This window comes from Gasterosteus aculeatus, chromosome X, assembly GCF_964276395.1.
Source record: "Gasterosteus aculeatus chromosome X, fGasAcu3.hap1.1, whole genome shotgun sequence".
NCBI lineage: Eukaryota > Metazoa > Chordata > Actinopteri > Perciformes > Gasterosteidae > Gasterosteus > Gasterosteus aculeatus.
The window spans coordinates 19,665,421-19,684,219 of NC_135698.1; the positions used below are offsets into that span (position 1 = coordinate 19,665,421).

Consider the following 18,799-nt stretch of genomic DNA (forward strand, 5'->3'; position numbering starts at 1 on the left):
AGTACAAACGGCAGCTAAAAGAAACAATTTTGTGGCAAAGACGAAAAAAGTTCATGTGGCTTTGCTTTAAACTTCAGATTTAATTTTCTGTACTGGAAAAGCTGACGTGGGACGGCATCTGCAATGGAATCCCACGGCAATAACAATTATCAACAAATAAAGTCAAAGAATATCTTACAAAAGATCTCTTGTAACACTGTTAAATAGACAGACTGAGGATGGCGTTCCCGAGGAGGTGGAGGAGGAGGAGGCCCGGAGCTCCTCCACCTCCTCCACCACCTCGCGTTGGGAGTTCTTTCTCACACAACAGAGCGGACATGCATCAATGATGGAGGCAGTCCGGATCCGGGGAAGGATCCTTCTACAGCTGGTGGAGAACACATGGGTGATGCAGCACATTCAGACACTGGGGATTCACCACTAACAGACTGGAGGATCCTGGAATGATGCGCCGGCATCTGACAAGAATTTGATCTTTGTGTTCGGGAACCCAACTTATTAGCCTCGAGCTACGATAACATCAGCAGTTATATTAAAGCTGGCCTCAAAGACCTGCGGAGTACAAAGTCACACGTGATGGGTGCTGCTGAGAGGAGAGGAAATCAAACCCTTTTGAGTTGCTACACAAACGTCCCTCTGCTTGTCCTCACACCCAAACACTCTCTGGGGAGGTTTTTTTCCGTATGAAAATGGAAACATCTCTTAAAATACCACTTCAAACAAAAAAAAAATTAAGAAATAAACAATCTATACACATTGCATGTACTCATTAAAGTGACTGAGTCAGTTAGAATTCTAGACAGTAGTTGGATTTAGCAGCGAATTCTCTTCTCAATAAATATAGATGTACAGTATATAAATGTCTCTTTGGGGGCCGGACCGGGGGAGGAGCTTTGTGGCACTGTAGACCAGTTTCACCAGTAGCTTGATGACGAAACTCCACGCTAACATCTATTCCTGGTCACTGATCCATCGGCGAGGCTGCACAGCTTGGTGACTCTTCTCAAATAACTAAACAGTCCAGAGAATCTAAAACAGCATGCTCTGTCTTCTGTTCTTTCCATTGCCTGAGGGGAGAGAAGGAAAAAAACATTCAATCTGTTTCCACAGTTTGCGCCAGAGTCTTTCAAACATTAGAAGTTGCCATCAGACAAAAAGTCATCCTCTTAAGATGCCATTTAAAAAAAAATCTTCAACGTAAAACAGGCTCTTCTGTGGCCCCCTGGGGAGGAAACATACAAGCAATATTTATATTAATATTAGTCTTTTCTACTTGCATCATCTCTTACCTGACTCGGGGTAGGAGGAGTTCCGGTAGCCGGGATCTCTCTGCATCTGGACCTCCTTCAGTGTGAATATGGATATGCCTAGCGGACAGAGTCGGTCAGTATGACAGAAATCACATGGTGCCATGAGAACAGTGTCTTTATTATGAGGCTGTAACGGATCCTCGCTGTACACGGCAATATGCCTGCCAAGTCTGCATCGCCGCGCTGCCATTTCATTACTCACTCTCTGGCAGCGTGTGCACACGTGGCCCCAGGCTCCTGAAGTACGGCTGCCTCATCGCTTCATCTGCAGATATTCTCTTCTTCGACTCGTACTGAGGTTCAGGGCAGAAAAAGAAAAGAAACGTACGGTCATTAAAGAATGAAAACAAAATGAAGTAAACGTGTGCCGACTGGGCCACCTCTCTCCCCAAGAAAGACTCACCTTCAGGAATGACATCAGCAGGTCGATGCCATCATTGTCCAACCTATGGGGCGGGTGGGGGGGGAGAGGTCAGTAGAGGTCGAATGACTCACAGATGCTGGTAGTGTAAGGAAGGAAGCACAGTCAACTATTTCACAGGATTTCCTAACAGGAAGTGACAGAGGACCCACGCTGCGAACTCTCCAAGTAAAACGACTAGAAACCTCACATACGGAAACCTCTCCAATACCTGGGTCTGATCAGGAAAATGTGCTCATTTCCATCTTCAGTGATCGGAGAGCTTACGAGAAAGGTGAGGGGGCAGTGTTAAGAAGTTGTAAAGGGTAGAATTGCCATCTACTGTAAACATCTGGAATAACCCAACCGGACATTTGATAAGCTGCAGCATGAGAATAAAAGACGATCGGTACATTACAAGGATCCCGGTCATACCTGGGGGCGTGGTTTATGAGCGGCTGAACCTTGTACTTGGGGAACTTGTAGGACTTGAACTCGTCCATGGAGGATATTCCGGGCCAGCTGTCTTCAGAGGGAGTGCCTGTGGAGGGACATTCAATGGACGGTATTAGTAAGGCTCGTCCATGGCAGCTGGAGGGACTTTTCACACTGCCACAAGGGCAACATGCCAGGGTTTATGCGATTAAAGGCTTAGTCTAAAAAAGGTTGAAGGCTCCCCTGTCAGCAGGGGGCAGCACTGACCGAGCAGCCTGAAGATCAGATGGAGCTCGTCCTCCACCGTTGAGCCGGGGAACAGCGGCCTGCCGGCGGCCATCTCATAGAATATGCAGCCCACACCCCTGACAGGAGGGATTAAGTCGTACGCAGTTACATATCGGACTGAGGCGGACACAAAGATTCAAATCGACGAGTCATCTGTATTCATGCCTCCACTAGCATTTTATGAATCATCTCCCTGAATTGTACATTAACTGTGCGATCTGTCCAATAAATCAACTAGAATTATAACCCAGCTTGTATAATTATGCCGACCCATCAAATTGCAGTTCAAATCCACATCCGACCCAAATGTTATCACTTTATCCAAATAGATATTTGAATTCTGGAGCCCAAAAGTGTCTGAGGTAACGGTAACCTTTGACCTCCAATGAGTAAAGGTCAGAAATATGTCTGTATTATAGTATGTCAAAACCAAGTATTTCATTAAATTGTCCTTTTCAAGGAAACGTTTGTGAGACACTAGTAAAGATTCCCTCTAGGCGTGTAGGGAGGACACTATAGTAATACTTACTATTAATACCAATACTTAAATTACTCGAGGGCCGTGTTCAGTCATATGAACATAAGGAGGTCAAGTATTTTCACAGTTGTAATCGGCGCTGTTGAGGGAGGCCCACTCACCACATGTCTATCTGAGTGGAGTACTCAGAGGAGCCCAGCAGCACATCGGGGGGCCGATACCAAAGAGTGACCACCTCGTTAGAGTAGGTTTTAGTGGGGACAGATTTGGCCCTCGCTAGGCCTGTGGAGCAAAAACATGAGATATGAAAACAGATATGCATTTTGTAAATATGGAACAATGTAGATGAAATACGTTGGGTTCAGCTTTAGAACGGTATAAAGAGGAGTGACGCTTGTTCCAAATGACACAAAAGAATGTTAAATCTTTTCACATATTAGTAGTTTTTACCAAAGTCCGCTAGTTTGAGTTCTCCTCGGTCGTTGATGAGCAGATTCTGGGGCTTCAGGTCTCTGTGGAGAACTTTCCGCCTGTGACAGTACGCCAATCCTCGCAGGATCTGGTACAAGAAAATCTAGGAGGAAAGAAATATTTTAGATCGATGTTGCTGCATTACATTTAACTTATCCAAACCCCTTGTAATATACATTTTTTATAAAAATGAAAGACACTAAATTCAGGACATCAACATTCTCAATGTGCAGTTTAATTATTGTTATTAAAGACCAAATTTGAAACCAAAAAGATTTCCGTGGGAAAAGAAGGTTTAACAAAACAGAGCGCTCTCTCTGCACGGCCTTCTCTCCACCACCAGGGGGCACACTAACAGCGTCTGGGGGCAGTTGATAAAGTTGGCCGGGCCAGCGGGGCGTCTGCAGAGGCTCACCTTGACGTTGTGCATGCTCAGGATGTTCCCGCAGTCGTCCATGTACTGCTTGAGGTCTTTGTCCTAGACGAGAGAGAGCGTGTTAAAAGAGTGCAAAGGCTGCAGGCACGTAAACAGTAGTGCTCCTGCATTATCATCCCCGACCCTGCAGACGGTCATGAATAATAATGATGTCAAATGTATTCATTTTAGCCTCCGTGCAGAGAATAAACCTGCGAGTCAGGCAGAGGTGAAGGGAGGGGGGAGGGTGGCCACACTTTTGTCCTCACCAGATACTCGAAGACCAGTGTGAGCGACTTTTCCGTGTGGATGATGTCGTGCAGCGTCACGATGTTGGCGTGTTTCAGGTCCTTCAGTAGTGACACTGGAGGACAAGAAGGAGGACAAGGCTGTAACGACTGGACACACTTAAAATCATCAAGTGACGTTTATTCACACAGCGTCGACACACAAAAGTAAGTCAACAAATTCACAATACAATCGGATAAAAGACCAAAGACAAAACAAAACATATAAAACGCATAAATATTATCCCCAAAACAGTGGAGGAAATGAGTCTGTATGGTTGCGGTTTAAAATGTAATGGATATGAAACCATTTGAGTGAAAACAGTGAATAATGATCTTCAGTATTGTGTTCATAACTAAACCTATTTTAGGGCGAGAGAAAAGTGGACTAACAGTGGGTAATGTATGAGATAATGCTGAGAAATACCTTCTCTGATGGCCGTGCACGGAGCCCCCTCCTCGTGCTCCAGTCGGATCTCCTTCAGCGCCACTAGGTTGTCGGTCAGCTTACTTCTCCCCTTGAACACCGTAGCGTATGTGCCCTGGGGGACAGGAGGACGAGGGACGAGGTGAGACAGGCTGCCGTGTGTTAGAGGTAGGCTCCATAGCCGTGTCAGGATAAACAGAAACACCCTCACGTACCTCCCCCAGTTTGTCCAGTTTCACGTAGGTCTCCAGTTTCCCAAATCCGATTTCTGACTGCAGACGAGAAAAAGGACAAACCGCATTATTAATAAGAGCGTGTTTGGGAGCACTGACAAGCTTACAGACACTACGGCAAATCCTTATGATGGCCTCAGAGCAATGAGGGGGGGGGGCACCATCAGAGCTAATCTCTGGTGACAACTGATTTGTTCTTTGTTTACAAGGAGGGGAACACAGACTTTATTTTAAATGAGTGTTTAACACAAAATGGAAACCTCTAAACAGGACTTGGACAAGTATGTCCCGTCCGATAGTCAGCTGTATAAATGTGCCTTTGTGGTGTTACTGGAGTATCACAGGCATCATCTCAGCCTGTGGGGAGCGTTGCCTATTTTACAAATAAAACAACTGTTGACAAAGGATCAAATCTGCAGATTCAATGACGATGTGAAAATCTCTAGTGGGCTCTAAAGAGAACAGCCAGGTAGAAGGCGCTCTGCACCGCGTGAGGCCCGGCGTCTCGCTTCTGACAGATGCTCATTCAAAGTAAAACCACAAGCCACCTACTGGGGCTGCTGCTGCTGGTGAACACCGGGGTGCAAGAAAGCAGTCTGAGGGGATGCGGTTAGAGCTCCCTCTCTCACTTTGGTTTCTAGCTGCCTTTAAATAAAACCCAACTCTCACAGCTGTCTATGTTCCACAGCTCCTCCCTGACGGCCTTTCTGTTTCCTTTGTTTCCGCCCGATTCTGCTCCGCCACCTCGTCTCAAATCAAAACTGCTCGCTCTCAGACGTGGGCGGCAAGTGCTCCGCATTTACATAAGCAGTTTGGAGGTATCAGCACTTCAGTTTCTTTTTTTTATATTGAACATTTAGCAGGGAATTATTTTAGTTTCTATTGCTTAGTGACCTGCAGATCCTGATTTTATCTACAAAATATTAGGTACGGCCGATTTAGTGACTTTAATCCACTTCAAACAAAGACGAGGAGGCAAAAGATGCTCCTTATATCCAGAATCATTTTGGAATTGAGTGATTTTTGTCTGTACAACCACACAGTCCATCTGACCACCATTTGGAATTATCCCTTTTCTTTCTTGCTCTCCAACATCTTTCCCTCTTTCCCTCGTTTCTCGTGTCTCACCAGTGATGCTCTGCGGGAGCGACGGCTCAGCGGCTGGTCGAAGGGCGGGCTGCTCAGCTGCATTTTCTCCAGGTAACCATCAGGTATCCGGATGTCCGCCGGTAGAGACAGACGTTTGTTCAGGTCCTGAATGCAAACGAACAAACAAACAAACGAGTAAAACACAGAACTGAATTCAAAAACAGTGTCAACGTGATGTGAGACCATAAAAAGTAGTAAGTATCTGAGTAACCCTCAGAAAACTGCATTAACGCTGAATAAATACCAGAGATTGACAATAAAAAGGGGAGGGCCCAAAGTAAACAACTACTAACTGTAGGAACCAGCCACCCTTAAGCCTCGTCGGTCAATAGACAGGGCAGTGTGTGTGTGTGTGTGTGTGTGTCGCAGCATGTACTTGTGTAGCAGGTAAAGTCTTTGCCAGAGCAACAAAGTACCGAAGCATTATCCTAATGACTCGTTATATAAAATGAAAACACGCTCGCAGTGCAAAAACTGAATTCTTCCCATCATGCATTTCCTCTGTTTGTTAGATTACTGTTAATCTGGCTTCTCTTTCCCTTTTAAATCTCCCACTTCCTCTGAGGTAACACTGGATACTTAGTATCCCGCCCCCGCCCAAATATACCGGAACGACGTGGAACTTGAACTTTCCACATTTCAAAAACAACCTCATTGAGGAATCTGTAACTCAAGTTGCATTTCAGCCTCACATTCACGACAGTGACTCAGCGGTTTGGTTTTGTTGTCGATGACAGCTGATGGATTCAGACGTGTGCTCAGCGTTATAGGAGGACATGAAAGGAAAGAAGCACACAATATCTGGACGTGTTTAGTAGACTTGTTAATCAGATATGCAACTTAAAATATTTTGGTATCTTTTGATAAGATTTTTTTTACAAACAAAAACAGGATTTTTCTACTTTAATCCAAGGCGTTGTGATAAATCTACAAATAATCAAATAAAAGAAATATGTTGATGCATCCGTATTTTGAATGAAATTGTGTCCAGTTTGGTTCTGCTGGTTTCTGTGTGCCGGGTCACTATAGTTGGTTCGTCCCCAGAGCAGAGCAAACAATGCCATCCATCACCAGACCCTTACACCCCCCCCCCCCCCCCCCCCCCCGTTCTCCTTTGTTTGTCCAATCAACTTCTCCTAATCTGTAACAACAGGAGCCCATCTGGAGCGTATTACAGTAATCCCTGTGATGTAATCCCAAAACAGTGTTGCTTCGTCCTGAGCAAGAGACGCACAATCCTCTACCTGAACAGACAGGGATCTCCTTCTCCTCCATCACCTCCTCCACCACCGAGTCATTGATTTCACCGTTGGATTCCCTCATCAACAACAACAACAACCCCGCCGCTCACACCAGCGACCACAGTACACGGATTGTTCGTTGGGCCGCGAGAAAGCATCAGTTTGCTTGTGTTCTCGCTTCTTTCCCAATAAACCTCTTCAGGTTGTGAGACAGTCACAGGAAGTGAGGGGTGCTTGTGCACACTGTTAATACACAGCAGGAGATGGTGTGTCATGTCCCTGTGTGTGTGTGTGTGTGTGTGTGTGTGTGTGTGTGTGTGTGTGTGTGTGTGTGTGTGTAGCCTCAAAAAAAAAAAAAAAAAAAAAGGATGCTGCTTTAACTACGCTGTTGTTTTTGCTTTACTTTCAGTCTTGCATGTTTGGTTTGTCTTTGAAGCAAGACGCATCCGCCTGCAGATGTCCCGCAATCAAACCGACCAATAAAGAGCTTCGGAGAGGGAAGTGGCTGTTCCTCCATCATGAGTTTGCATGCATGATCCTGCGGCAGGTTGCAATAGACTCGACGTCTCTACCAGTAATTTGAGAACAGTCTTGAGACATTTAAAAGTTCACTCTTCATCTTCGTATGGGGAAGTGTAAATGACAAAAGGACGGCGATTCCACAAAGCTCAAGCTGCCGGAAATGAAAGAGGTCAAATTGGTAACAAACGCATTAAAATCCTAAATGATTACAAATGTATCACCCAGGCAAATCTGTGGTGTGCTTTGTTTGAGAATATTCAACTTAATGAAAACGTAAGTAGAAAGGCGAGAAGTAATCTCCTTGTTCCCTTTCACTGTGACAGTAAATGGTTCTTCCGTGAATCCCATTAGTGGCCATTAAAGTGGCTAAAGGGAGAGAGAGAGAGTTGTCCATTTGAATCTCGCCAACTACTGCTGACATTTACACAATAATATGATGCAAGTCGATGGTAGAAATTGGCTCAATTCAAAAGAACCCCAATGTGCACACGTTACTGCCTGAAACAGCGTGATTTCCCTTCTTTCTGATCTTGTTCTGCATTTTAAGGGCACATCCCTCTATCCATATGCGCTGCTCAATTAAACCCGCCTTAGCATGGAGCAAGCCATGACAACTGCAGCAGCTGCTTTTGTTCTCAAATGTTGGCGCTTTTATGAATTTGGGATAAGAACACCGGTATAAATACGTGCAAAGTCACCTTTTTCAGAAAAATGCTGGTGGTGAAATGAAATCCCAAAGAAATACAATAATAATCACAGCAAGTGGTCTTTTCATATTGTGTTTATATCATGTAACCAACATAGGAGTGTGTGTGTGTGTGTGTGTGTTTAATGAGGGAGTAAGTAAGGGGGCGGGTGCTGATGGTCATGACATCTGTGAAGACCTTTTAAAAACAGATTTTCAGAGTATGTTCAGCCCAGAAGTACAGAATGAGGAGTCAGTGTGTGTGTGTGTGTCCTGCTGTGATGTTGTGGGCAGCTGAGGACTTTAGCGTGTTCATGACACACTGCGAGAACTCGCCTACGATACTTTCCTACGTCTTACAGCGCGATGCCGTGACGCACACATCTTTAAAAACTGACTCTTCGTTCATCATGAATCCATACCTCCTTTCCTTTTCAGCGTATTCATTGATCAAAACACGTGTTCAACAACCACGTACGGGCCAACGAATACATGTTGTAGTGTAGGTTGCAGTGAGTCATGTTGCCCACGAGGCCCCATTTAAAAAACGGCAGAACGGCCATGAATGAATCCAACGTGACGGAGGAAATCCTCACCTCGGCGGAGATGCGCCGGTTCCCTCGGTTCCGCAGACAAACGCCCGTGGGCGACTGCACCTCGTCCGAGGACGTCCCCGACGCCTGGTCACTCTCCCCGTCCGACCCCATCTTCAGGTTCTCGTGGACGATATCTGGAGTAGAGAAAGACGGGACAATGGGACAGGAGGTTGAGCAGGTCCTGTTGTCATGAGTCTTCTGGCTGTGTCAGATGAGTGTACGTGAAGAGATACACAAGTATATTAGGTTTGAGGTTTGACTGATGGTTTATTATATTTCATCGCTACGAGGACTTACGAGACAAAGCCATACATGACAATACCCCCAGTTTTCCCCATGGTTTATAACTGCGGGGGGCATTTTAAATACTCCATTTGGGTTAGGCGTCCACACTGTTGGTTAGCTTGAAGTATCCCACGTCATTATCTTTTTAACAAATGGCTTGTTGTGAGACTGAATGGAACACTGGAGCAATTGTACTGATATTTATGCCTCAAGCTGGGTTCGTTTTGAGCACATAATATATCCCTTTGTGTGCGTAGGATCAGCGGACTCTTGTCTCATTTATTCTTTTATTAAAGCGCCTTTCATCCGAAGTCATAGGAAGAAAACAAGAAAAACTGTTCTACCTCTTGACAAAGTAAACTATTTTAAAAAGGCAAATGTTAAATGTGATCCCAGGCCGTTTGTGTAGGCGTCAATGTGACGTGCGTCTCACCGAGGCGACTGCCGTTGCGTGGCATGACCATGAGGGAGCCCAGGCCTCCCCCGATGACGCTCTGCGGCCGTCGCAGCGGCGGCTTTTTGAAGGAGCCCGTGTACTGGTGGAGGAAGGAGTGGACACTGTGGGCCGACGGGGGGCGACCGTTCCTCACTATCGGCTCTGCAGAAAAACAAACCGCTTATTTTGTTATTGGGTTGAATAAATGAGCAGGAATTCGAGATTACCTGTGACTTGATTAACGCAAAACGGAAATATGGAACAGACCAACAACGTTTGGCATCTGCTGGAAGCAAAAAGCTTTCCAAGTCACTAACGCCACACTAGTGGTGACATAGCACGACAGACCGGATCAAAGCATCACAGTTGCACAAGGGGACTGTTCTGTTAAGTTGATCCTAAAACATGAAAAATCCAAAGGCAGGAAACAAGCCACGTAGTTGCAGTCGTGACTCATTTCAGATCAGCAATGCCCAATTAAATACTGAATAAGATTTATAGAGGTTTGCAGGAAGCAACCACCCCCATCTCTTGTCTGGGTTCTAGTTTCAAGGGTCAATTCATTCTCGACAGTTTTGTACTTGATTTTCTTAAAAAAAATAAAAATAAAATAAAAGGTTTAAGTTCACAGGTCTCCGAACACTTGTTAAGCAAAAAACATAGAATAGAAGAAAAAACCCACAGATCCCATGTTCCATCCAGACTCTTATCTCTCTGCAGCTGCTGGCCGGAGTTAGAAGTGTTACATAATCAGATCAGGACCAGAGCGCTTTCCCCAATCAGAGTTCAGATCAAATCTCATCTGGCCACTCCATGCTGTCTCCCCTCTACCCCACTCACCGTCTCTGTCTCTCTCTCACACACACACACACACACACACACACACACACACACACACACACACACACACACACACACACACACACACACACACACACACACACACACACACACACACACACACACACACACACACACACACACACACACCACTCTGACCAGACCTGGTGTTAACCACAACACAAAAAGCTCTTTGCAAAGCTCAGTTAGTTCTCAGGGGGAGGGGGGGGGGGGGGGGGGGTAGAGTGGGGGTGGCAGACTTGGATGATCTGATTAACTGAAGTAGGGGGGGAGGAGGGGGGAAACTTCCCAATTAGACAAAAGACAGAAAAAAACAACGACGGGACAGAGAGGCATGGGGGTCGTGGGGACGTCTGGGTTGCCAAAGGAGAAAAAAGAAGAGTTGAAAGATCGGAGAGAAAAAAAATAAAAAAAGAGCAATGCATCAAGATGCCCGGCTGGTTTCACCAAGTCATCCAAGTTGCCGGGGCAATGTCATGGTAATGCGATCTTGAGCACCACGGCAACGGATGTGGCAGTACACAGAGTCATGCTCCCTCCCTCGCTCCCCTTTGTGAATGCCAGCAGAGAAAAGCTGCTGTGCCACTATGCTTTGATTATGGTGCCTTTAAGGCCACGACCTTCGCTGGCATCCAGATGAACGGTGTGACGAACTACAGTATCTACGACGGCGGAACAGAGTGTGTCCGCAGTGACGTCAATAGAGAAGCATGGCAGAGTTATTGCTGTAAATGTGACGTTATTTTCAATGTCAAGTGAGCGGCAGTTAGGAGTTCAAAGGCTTTGACGCATGAAAGATTCACCGGGGAGTGTGGATAGTGTGGGCTGGTAGGATGCACTTCTCCACAGTCCCTGGGGTTTTAGAACGGCGAATGCGGATCCACAAGTCACACAACGAGAAAAAAAACTAACCAACAGGGGCAGCAGTACACAACTCTTGAGATGTTTTGGGCTAGAGGAACCGTATTTAATCAAAGCACGTCGATCAGTCCCCCATCAGACACATGCAGACCTCGCTCTGCTGAAGGTTACAGAAACCCATACAACCCCGTCAAAAAATCTGAAACATCCCTTTAAGGACAAATGTAATTTACGAATCCCAAGAGAACATATCTGATCGATGAAGTGCTGTCACGGTATCACTAACCCAACTGACGAGATGAGATTAGACTTCGCAGAAACCTACGACGATTGAAAACATACTCAGTGGGTATTTAGATTCTGATAAGTCTTAGATAATGACAGGACTTTTATCCAAATCCTATGCAAAGGTTGTCCTTAAAAATGAAGCCGCTATTTCAGACTTTCATTTTGTCACGTGATGGAAATGTAAAAAGTTAGTCTGGAGCATGAATATGGGCTTTGTTTATACCAGCCTGCCACTTATTTATTTAGTGGTGGAGGAAAAAAACAAGTTATTCAATGTTTTAAATCCTTTACTAATGTAACCGGTCTGAACACTTCTCTTCATTGTCCACCTTGTAACCTGTAACCAATTCCATGATAATACAAAAATAATTGCGTTAACCAAATGTAGATGTGGATGATAAGCCTCCATCATTGTAGAAGTTATTCTTTCTTTATATATATATATATATATATATATATATATATATATATATATATATATAAAGACAATCCTGTCATCGCTGATGAAGTTGACCCATCGTGTTCTATTCGTCCGTTAACCTGCGGTACTTCTGGAGATTTGAGGGATGGAAGGTCCTCTAACTTGGTGCAGTTTTAGAGAAAATATTAAATAGTTTGGAAGCAGACAACCGTGGTTCGTAGAGACAAAAAAAAGAGAATTGCAGTTGGTGCATTGCCATTATACGTCACCATATTATTAAACCTTATATTAATGCTGAAAAAAAGAATATAGCCATACAATAGATAAATGAAACTGAAAAAGGGCTAATGGTGCCTCGTGGTTGTGTAGCAGTTGGAGCAGCTATTTTCCCAAATGACAGAAATAGAAAAAGGTAATACTCGTAACATACATAACTGTTGCATTACCCAGGAGATACCCGTGTTATCAAGACCATAGAAAAGGAAGGTGGAGAAGACTCCTCCAACAACGTAAGAGGCTTCTACAAACTGCTCCTGAACCTCACCGCTGTCCTTCAGGCCGTTCTCCTCGATGGTCATCTGCTCCGCCAGCTCCGACAGAGACTCGTCGATGGTGTGGCTGCCTCGTAGCGTCTGAGAGAGACGCCGCTTGAACTTCTTCATCTTCTCCATGGAGCTCTCGGGAAGGGGAGGCCTGATGATGACAGATCAAATACTTGTTTGAGCAGCGGTTTTAACCCATGCTACACAAGGATATGGACAGATACTGCTTGTTTGTTCCTTTCTACAGGAGGTCTACTCTGCACCACTATCTGTGCGCTCTATTGTTGTCGCAGGCTTTGACATTTCACAGACAAAACTGCCTGGAATTGAAAAGACGACACCTCAATTGCTTGCAGCCATGTTGCATAATCCCACACCAAGACTGGAAGTGTAATGAAAGAAGTTGTTGAATCACCAGGTGTGAACAAATCAGCAAAGCGACGTTAATTATGACTCAGCTCATTCAGGCCCATAACGTTAAATTCCTCCCCCTGGGAAAACATGACAATCCGGCGAGAGATTCTTACGGGTGAGTTTAGCGTACGGCCCGAGGCTTACCGCTCTGTAAAAGCAAATCCTAAACCAGAGGGATTTGCTCCTGAATGGAGCGCGACTATCCTGGGCCGCATCAGGTCCAAAATAACACATTCCAGCTGCATTCACCGTGTACACGAGAGTAGCTGATTATGAGAGCGAGGAGACAGTGTGTGTGTGTGGGAGAGAAAAAGATTCAGCGACAGGATCTCTATTTAGACGGGAGCGGATTAGGAGCAGCCTCTCCCTGTGACCTAAATGTGGAGATCATGACTCCGCTGCTGCTGCTGCGGATACAAACACGAGCCCGTCCGACTCCCTACTGACAACCTTGTCTTCCTAATATCCCCCATGAGCTGAATGATATCCAGAGATGTAACATGTTAAGCACACATGGAGGCGAATCGGGACACGGCAGGAACTAGAGCGAGTCGACACATACTGTTTTTGCAAAATGAAATCATTCTTCCCGTTGATACTGAACAAAGAGATTTCAATGTGAGCACAACATAAAAAGATTCTCATTCTGTATACAAATGTATTCAGCAAAAAGAAACACGAAGCTTTGGCGGATCAAATCAAGAGGAGGTTACTGCAAATTTCAGAACTAGAAATTCAATTACGTTGACAAGTTCGGCACATTTGATTTGTGCAATTCAGACAACTGAAGCCTCCCTTTATCCGCGGCCACACTTTAGAAAAGAATTCTTCACAAAACGACTGAATGAGGACTGCTTGCTACCACACTCATTGGAATGGGGGAGTGAACTCTCCTGCATACTAAATAGGAATATTATATTATATAAACTTGTTTTACAACTTGAAAAACTGTGCCGAACCCTTTAAGAAGCCATCGTTTTAACTTAATGGAGAACAGCATGACCGTCAACATAATGTATAAGAAAGTTCCTTGTGTCCAGTGAAACGTCTCTAAATATCCTTTTTTACATTTCGTTTAAAAAGAATTTCAGGCATTTCTGCTTGATACACAAATGAAACCATTAATAGATGGTTGTCAGTTATTACAGTACAGATTAGGCCCGGAGTGGAAAATTAGATTTGGCTTAAAAAACAAGCCGAGAGGTGAACAAGTCCAAAAACATGGCGACCGCGGCGGTAAAGCGAAGATGCAGACAAACCAGCAGCTACTATTTTACGCCTGACAAACAAAGTTAGAGGGCGGTTTAAAAAGAGTTAAGCTTTCAGCGGCAGAGAGCCAGCCCCCCCTTTCCCCCCTCCCCCCCAGCAGACAGAAGCAACCGTCTTTCTGATCTGGGCTCAAGGCCAAGGTAAACTGGGACAGCGTTAAACTGTAGATCACAGTACCTTAAACCACACGAGGAAAGTTCAAATCTCCATCATATCACATGACCGTTAAGTGCATCCTGTTTAAGGAGACTTCGTTCTTTCTCGACTTGCTCTGGTCCACAGCTCACTGCGCTACCCGCTCTGCTGCAGACTTCAGACCAGCCTGCAACCTGAGCGCCACATAGAACAAGCGTGCTCAGTATTGCGATGGAAACAGTTTCTGTGAACCAACGCTGAGGGAGACCACTTCCTCAGCGCTCAGGGTTTATTTCCTGTCTTCCTTTCAAATTAGTCAATAGCCCCGATTCCATCCAATTGCTGATTGAAGTTTAACTTTTGAAGACATATTTTAATTTAATAATGAGGCAAAATTCACTCCACTGGTTTGGAGCGAATAAACTAGGCGGAGTAACTGAAAAGAATCCGTTTAATTGATAAACACAATCATTGAGTTGTAGGCCTGGTATTATTATGGGAAATTAAATATCTGTTGTGTTTACAATCGCGCGGATGAGCTCAAGGATTATCTCGCACCAAAATTGGGGTAAATTGACAGGCTATTTGCCGTTTTTTTTAAAATCTGCCTTTGGTTTCCACGGCGATATGCAGAACCCCCTCTGAATTTATGGATGTAAAAAACAGAGCACATTAACGTCCCATAAATAACCAGGATTTGACCTACTATCCTGCAGACTTTGTGTATACAAATCACTTTGAGTGTTCAGTGGAAAGTTAATGGAGCAGTAGAGAGGGGGAGAGGAGACCCGAATACGGCGGGGGGGGGCGTTCCTACAGGGGGGGGGTCGCGTGTAAAGCTTTGGACATGATCCCTGTTCCGAGCCTTATCCATGCTCCCCTGATGGTCTGAGGTCTGAGCTCCAGACCGTCTGGGAGGTGGCATAGGAGCGGGGGGGTGAAGAGAGGAAAGGAGGGGGTCCGACCTCTGTGACTTGTTACCACAACAACACTGCTTTTTCCCCCCATGTTGAAGATACAGAGCATGACAGGAGACATGCTGATTTTTCCGTCTCAAAACCTGTAGCAAGCCCCCCCCCCATCATCACCCAGCATTACAGAGCACTCTGCTTCATTTTAAAAAGGACTTATCCTGCCAATGTTAAACTGCATCTCCCACCCCCGGCTACACATATGCTTCACATGGATTCGTGAGGGCACAGAGTGTGCTGATGGAGGACACAGGACTACAAAAAAAAAAAAAACACAGGGGTAAGAGTTCTTGCCCGCTCCCCCCCTTCCCCTCCCATGGCAGTCTTGTAATACCAGACTAATGCTCCACAAGCCAAAGTCACAGCTGAAGTCCATGCAATTAATTGTCCCAGTTCTGTTAGAAACAACAATTGCATCACGGCCTCCGTCGCTGCCACAGGGCACCCGCTGTCTGGGACACCACAGAAACAGGGAAAAAAAAGGTTACAGCCTCTCCGTGACCCCCCCCCCCCCCCGGCGGGGTTCAGTAAACCACCTCAAGTCACCGCCTTCAGGAGAACGAGGGGTCCGCCTGTCCTCCCCCCGGCTGCTTGGCTCGCACACAGGAGACGACAAAGAACAAGCGCGACCGTTGGCACGGTTCACGGGTGAGCTCAGCCTTCGCTTTTCTAAAAGAGCAGCGTTTTCTCATCTTGGCCAAGACAATGAGGCCATGAGTGAAGTAGCTGGCTCCATCATGGGGGCCTGACATAGAGACTGCATTGTGCACAGTGGGGGGGGGGGGTTCAGGAGACGCGGGAGGTAGTTGTGTGCAGCGTGGTGCTGAGCTCAGCATGCCAATCAGGCACACTGCCCCCATGAGGTGCGGCAGGTGAGCATTTAATATTAACAGGAAGATGTGATTGAAGATGAGCAAAGAACCAGTACATGTTTAAAAAAAAGGGGGGGGGAAACTCATGGACTTTTCTTTGCTCTTTTTCCCTGCGTTGCTTTCACACACCGCGGGCTACATGCTGCTGACAGACAGGTCTGTGCTGGTGTGTGTATGCGGGTGTGTGTGTGTGTGCGTGCAAAATACAACAGAAGCCTGAGCCAGTGGTCGAGGGAGGAGGCCAGACCGGTGACGCACACCGGCACAGATCTCACAGACAAGATTCAACACTAGCTGATTAACACTGCTGCTATGGCTACCGCAGCTTGAGTGACAGGTCTGCTCCTCTCTGAGCCGTCTTCTATGGGGCAACGCTGCCTGCACAGACACCAGATGACCAAGTTCAATGTAGCTGCAGTTAAAATGGTCACGCACTTTGTGATTAATGCACTGTTATTTACGCAATGTGATCAACCCACAAATATCTTCACAAAACTTCTTGTGGATTGATTTCCTCTAACAAAAGGTCCTGAATATCAGCGACGTTAAAATTAAACGCATCACTCGTGTAGATACAGCCACGGCACCACTAGCACTTCTCATGAGAACGGTTTACGAATGGGACGAAAAAGGCAGGAAGTGTGAAAGATAACTTGTATTTAAATATACACACACATTGACAGCCTTTATTCATTCTAGTCTCACTCATTACAGAGAGAATCGCCCGGGCGTGGACCCATCGGATCGGAGCTTGAGTTAAGTCACCTGGTATCCGTTAGTGAGCAGAGCATTAGCATCAGAGAGCGTGACAATTACACCCCCCCCCCCCCCCCCCGCCCGTCTGCAGCAGTTGAAAGGCAACAACAGGACGGGTTGCTTTCTAACTGAGGGCAGACGGGAGGACGAGGTTTTCCACATTGTCAGTCTCTGTGTCCAACTACAAACGGCACTGAGCTTTGTCGTGATCTCAGACCCGTTTATGTGCTGGAGCGTTTTAGAAAAAAAAAGAAGCAGAAAGTGAAAGTGATATCTTGTTTGTAAAGGAGTCTACTTTCGTCTGTACACACCTCAACTGTTGGTGATTAATTGATCAACTTACTGTTTAATTGAGCTCTGAATAGTTTATCTTGTGAGAGGCCAGACGTTAATGTCAGATATTCATTTTATAAAGATATGATGGTAAATGCTTTTACCATTTCAGAGCTTTAGACCAGCAAACTTTAGCTTTTTAGAATGATTATCGAACTGTTAATTCTTGTTGTCTAATCTTTAATGGAAAGCCCACTTTAGATCAAATATTAACTACTGTGGAAAAACTTTAATTGTTCTCCTGTTTCTCACCAAGCTTTTAATTAAATGGAAAATTCGTAATGTCGTTAAGAAGCAACTTGTTCTTAGCCAAACATTGCTCTACTTGCTCAATCCCAGATTAGAAAGAAACCTACTGAGCCAAAGTACAGCGGGACCGGCTTTTTAAACCAGCTAAGGTCTTTTATTAAACCTGTGAGAACAGTATGAACAACCCAGCAAATGTCAAATATGTTAAGATATGCTGGCTGAAAACCCTGATGGTTGGGTGTGTGTGTGTGTGCTTCCAAATAAAGACCAGACAAGTATTCAGATAGCATCTGCAAATCCTGCCAAGAGCGACGGAAAAATAGGCAATATTTGTCCCTCACCTGTTTGAGACATTAATACATCAGACGAGGGCCCGAATAAAACGGGTCCTCAGCCAGCTGGCCCGGTGAATGCGCCGGGCTCTTTACTGCCCGCAGACACTCAGAGCGGCCGAGAGAATCTGGGAGTGGAGGCCGGTCGCGTTTGTCTATGAGGAGCGACTGCATGCACGGGGGCCCAAGGCGCAGGACTTCTTGTTTTAAGCAAAGAAAAGAGGAAGAGTTTGTATTCATGGCTATCTATAGACGGGAGCGGTGCCTGTAACGTAGCAGCTGCTCCCCATAGAGCGGCGACACATTAACCTTCAGCCAGCTGTCTTGGCCCGGCTGCACACAAACACACTAAAAAGTCACATTTGTAAGCGCAAAACCATGTAAAATCACTCAGTTGTCTACAGTGTTTTGTTTCAAATGCATCAGAGTTTGAGGTTTAAAAAGTAGAGGCTGAATCATCTGGAAATAAAAAAAAAAAACACACATGTATTAATGTGTAGGCTGTCACACATGCACACACACCCATCCGCATACTGGACCATCATTTGATCCGCGTCGGGAGTCGAGGGATAAGCGCCGCATGGCTACAGCTGTTTCACGGCAGGTCGGGTTACGCCGCCGCCTCCACCCCCCCGAGGCCCTCACCAAGGGAACGTCTCCACGTCAAACCAACACACACTCGGAGGGAGGGGTACGCTGGTACTTAAGGGATGTATTTTGAGCACACACACACACACACACACACACAAAAATAATAAATGAACACGCCTCCTGAAGCTTCTGAATGATGCACATATCTCCAGGAAGCTGGGCAGCTTGTGGCTGTCAAACTGAAAG

General features: G+C 45.6%; 1 protein-coding gene across 3 annotated transcripts in view; it reads right to left on the reverse strand.

Annotated features, from left to right (window-relative positions):
- Positions 1 to 60: 60 nt before the first annotated feature.
- The window catches only part of LOC120809702 (cyclin-dependent kinase 17), a 20,421-nt gene continuing 1,682 nt past the window's right edge, over positions 61 to 18,799 (reverse strand). Inside the window, exons 1-17 of one of the 3 annotated variants that reach the window (XM_040163709.2) lie at positions 14,492 to 14,853; positions 12,634 to 12,782; positions 9,656 to 9,820; positions 8,938 to 9,071; positions 5,873 to 5,998; positions 4,727 to 4,783; positions 4,512 to 4,626; positions 4,067 to 4,161; positions 3,798 to 3,860; positions 3,362 to 3,485; positions 3,073 to 3,193; positions 2,413 to 2,510; positions 2,146 to 2,251; positions 1,714 to 1,756; positions 1,513 to 1,603; positions 1,290 to 1,367; positions 61 to 1,067 (exon numbers count right to left, since the gene is read on the reverse strand). In XM_040163709.2, the coding sequence (XP_040019643.1) occupies positions 1,030 to 1,067; positions 1,290 to 1,367; positions 1,513 to 1,603; positions 1,714 to 1,756; positions 2,146 to 2,251; positions 2,413 to 2,510; positions 3,073 to 3,193; positions 3,362 to 3,485; positions 3,798 to 3,860; positions 4,067 to 4,161; positions 4,512 to 4,626; positions 4,727 to 4,783; positions 5,873 to 5,998; positions 8,938 to 9,071; positions 9,656 to 9,820; positions 12,634 to 12,760 (1,581 nt within the window). In that variant the 5' untranslated portion in view covers positions 12,761 to 12,782; positions 14,492 to 14,853 and the 3' untranslated portion in view covers positions 61 to 1,029. Of the gene's footprint in view, positions 1,068 to 1,289; positions 1,368 to 1,512; positions 1,604 to 1,713; positions 1,757 to 2,145; positions 2,252 to 2,412; positions 2,511 to 3,072; positions 3,194 to 3,361; positions 3,486 to 3,797; positions 3,861 to 4,066; positions 4,162 to 4,511; positions 4,627 to 4,726; positions 4,784 to 5,872; positions 5,999 to 8,937; positions 9,072 to 9,655; positions 9,821 to 12,633; positions 12,783 to 13,189; positions 13,276 to 14,491; positions 14,854 to 18,799 lie in introns of those variants that run through there. The other 2 variants (XM_040163707.2, XM_040163708.2) reach the window with 2 other exon arrangements.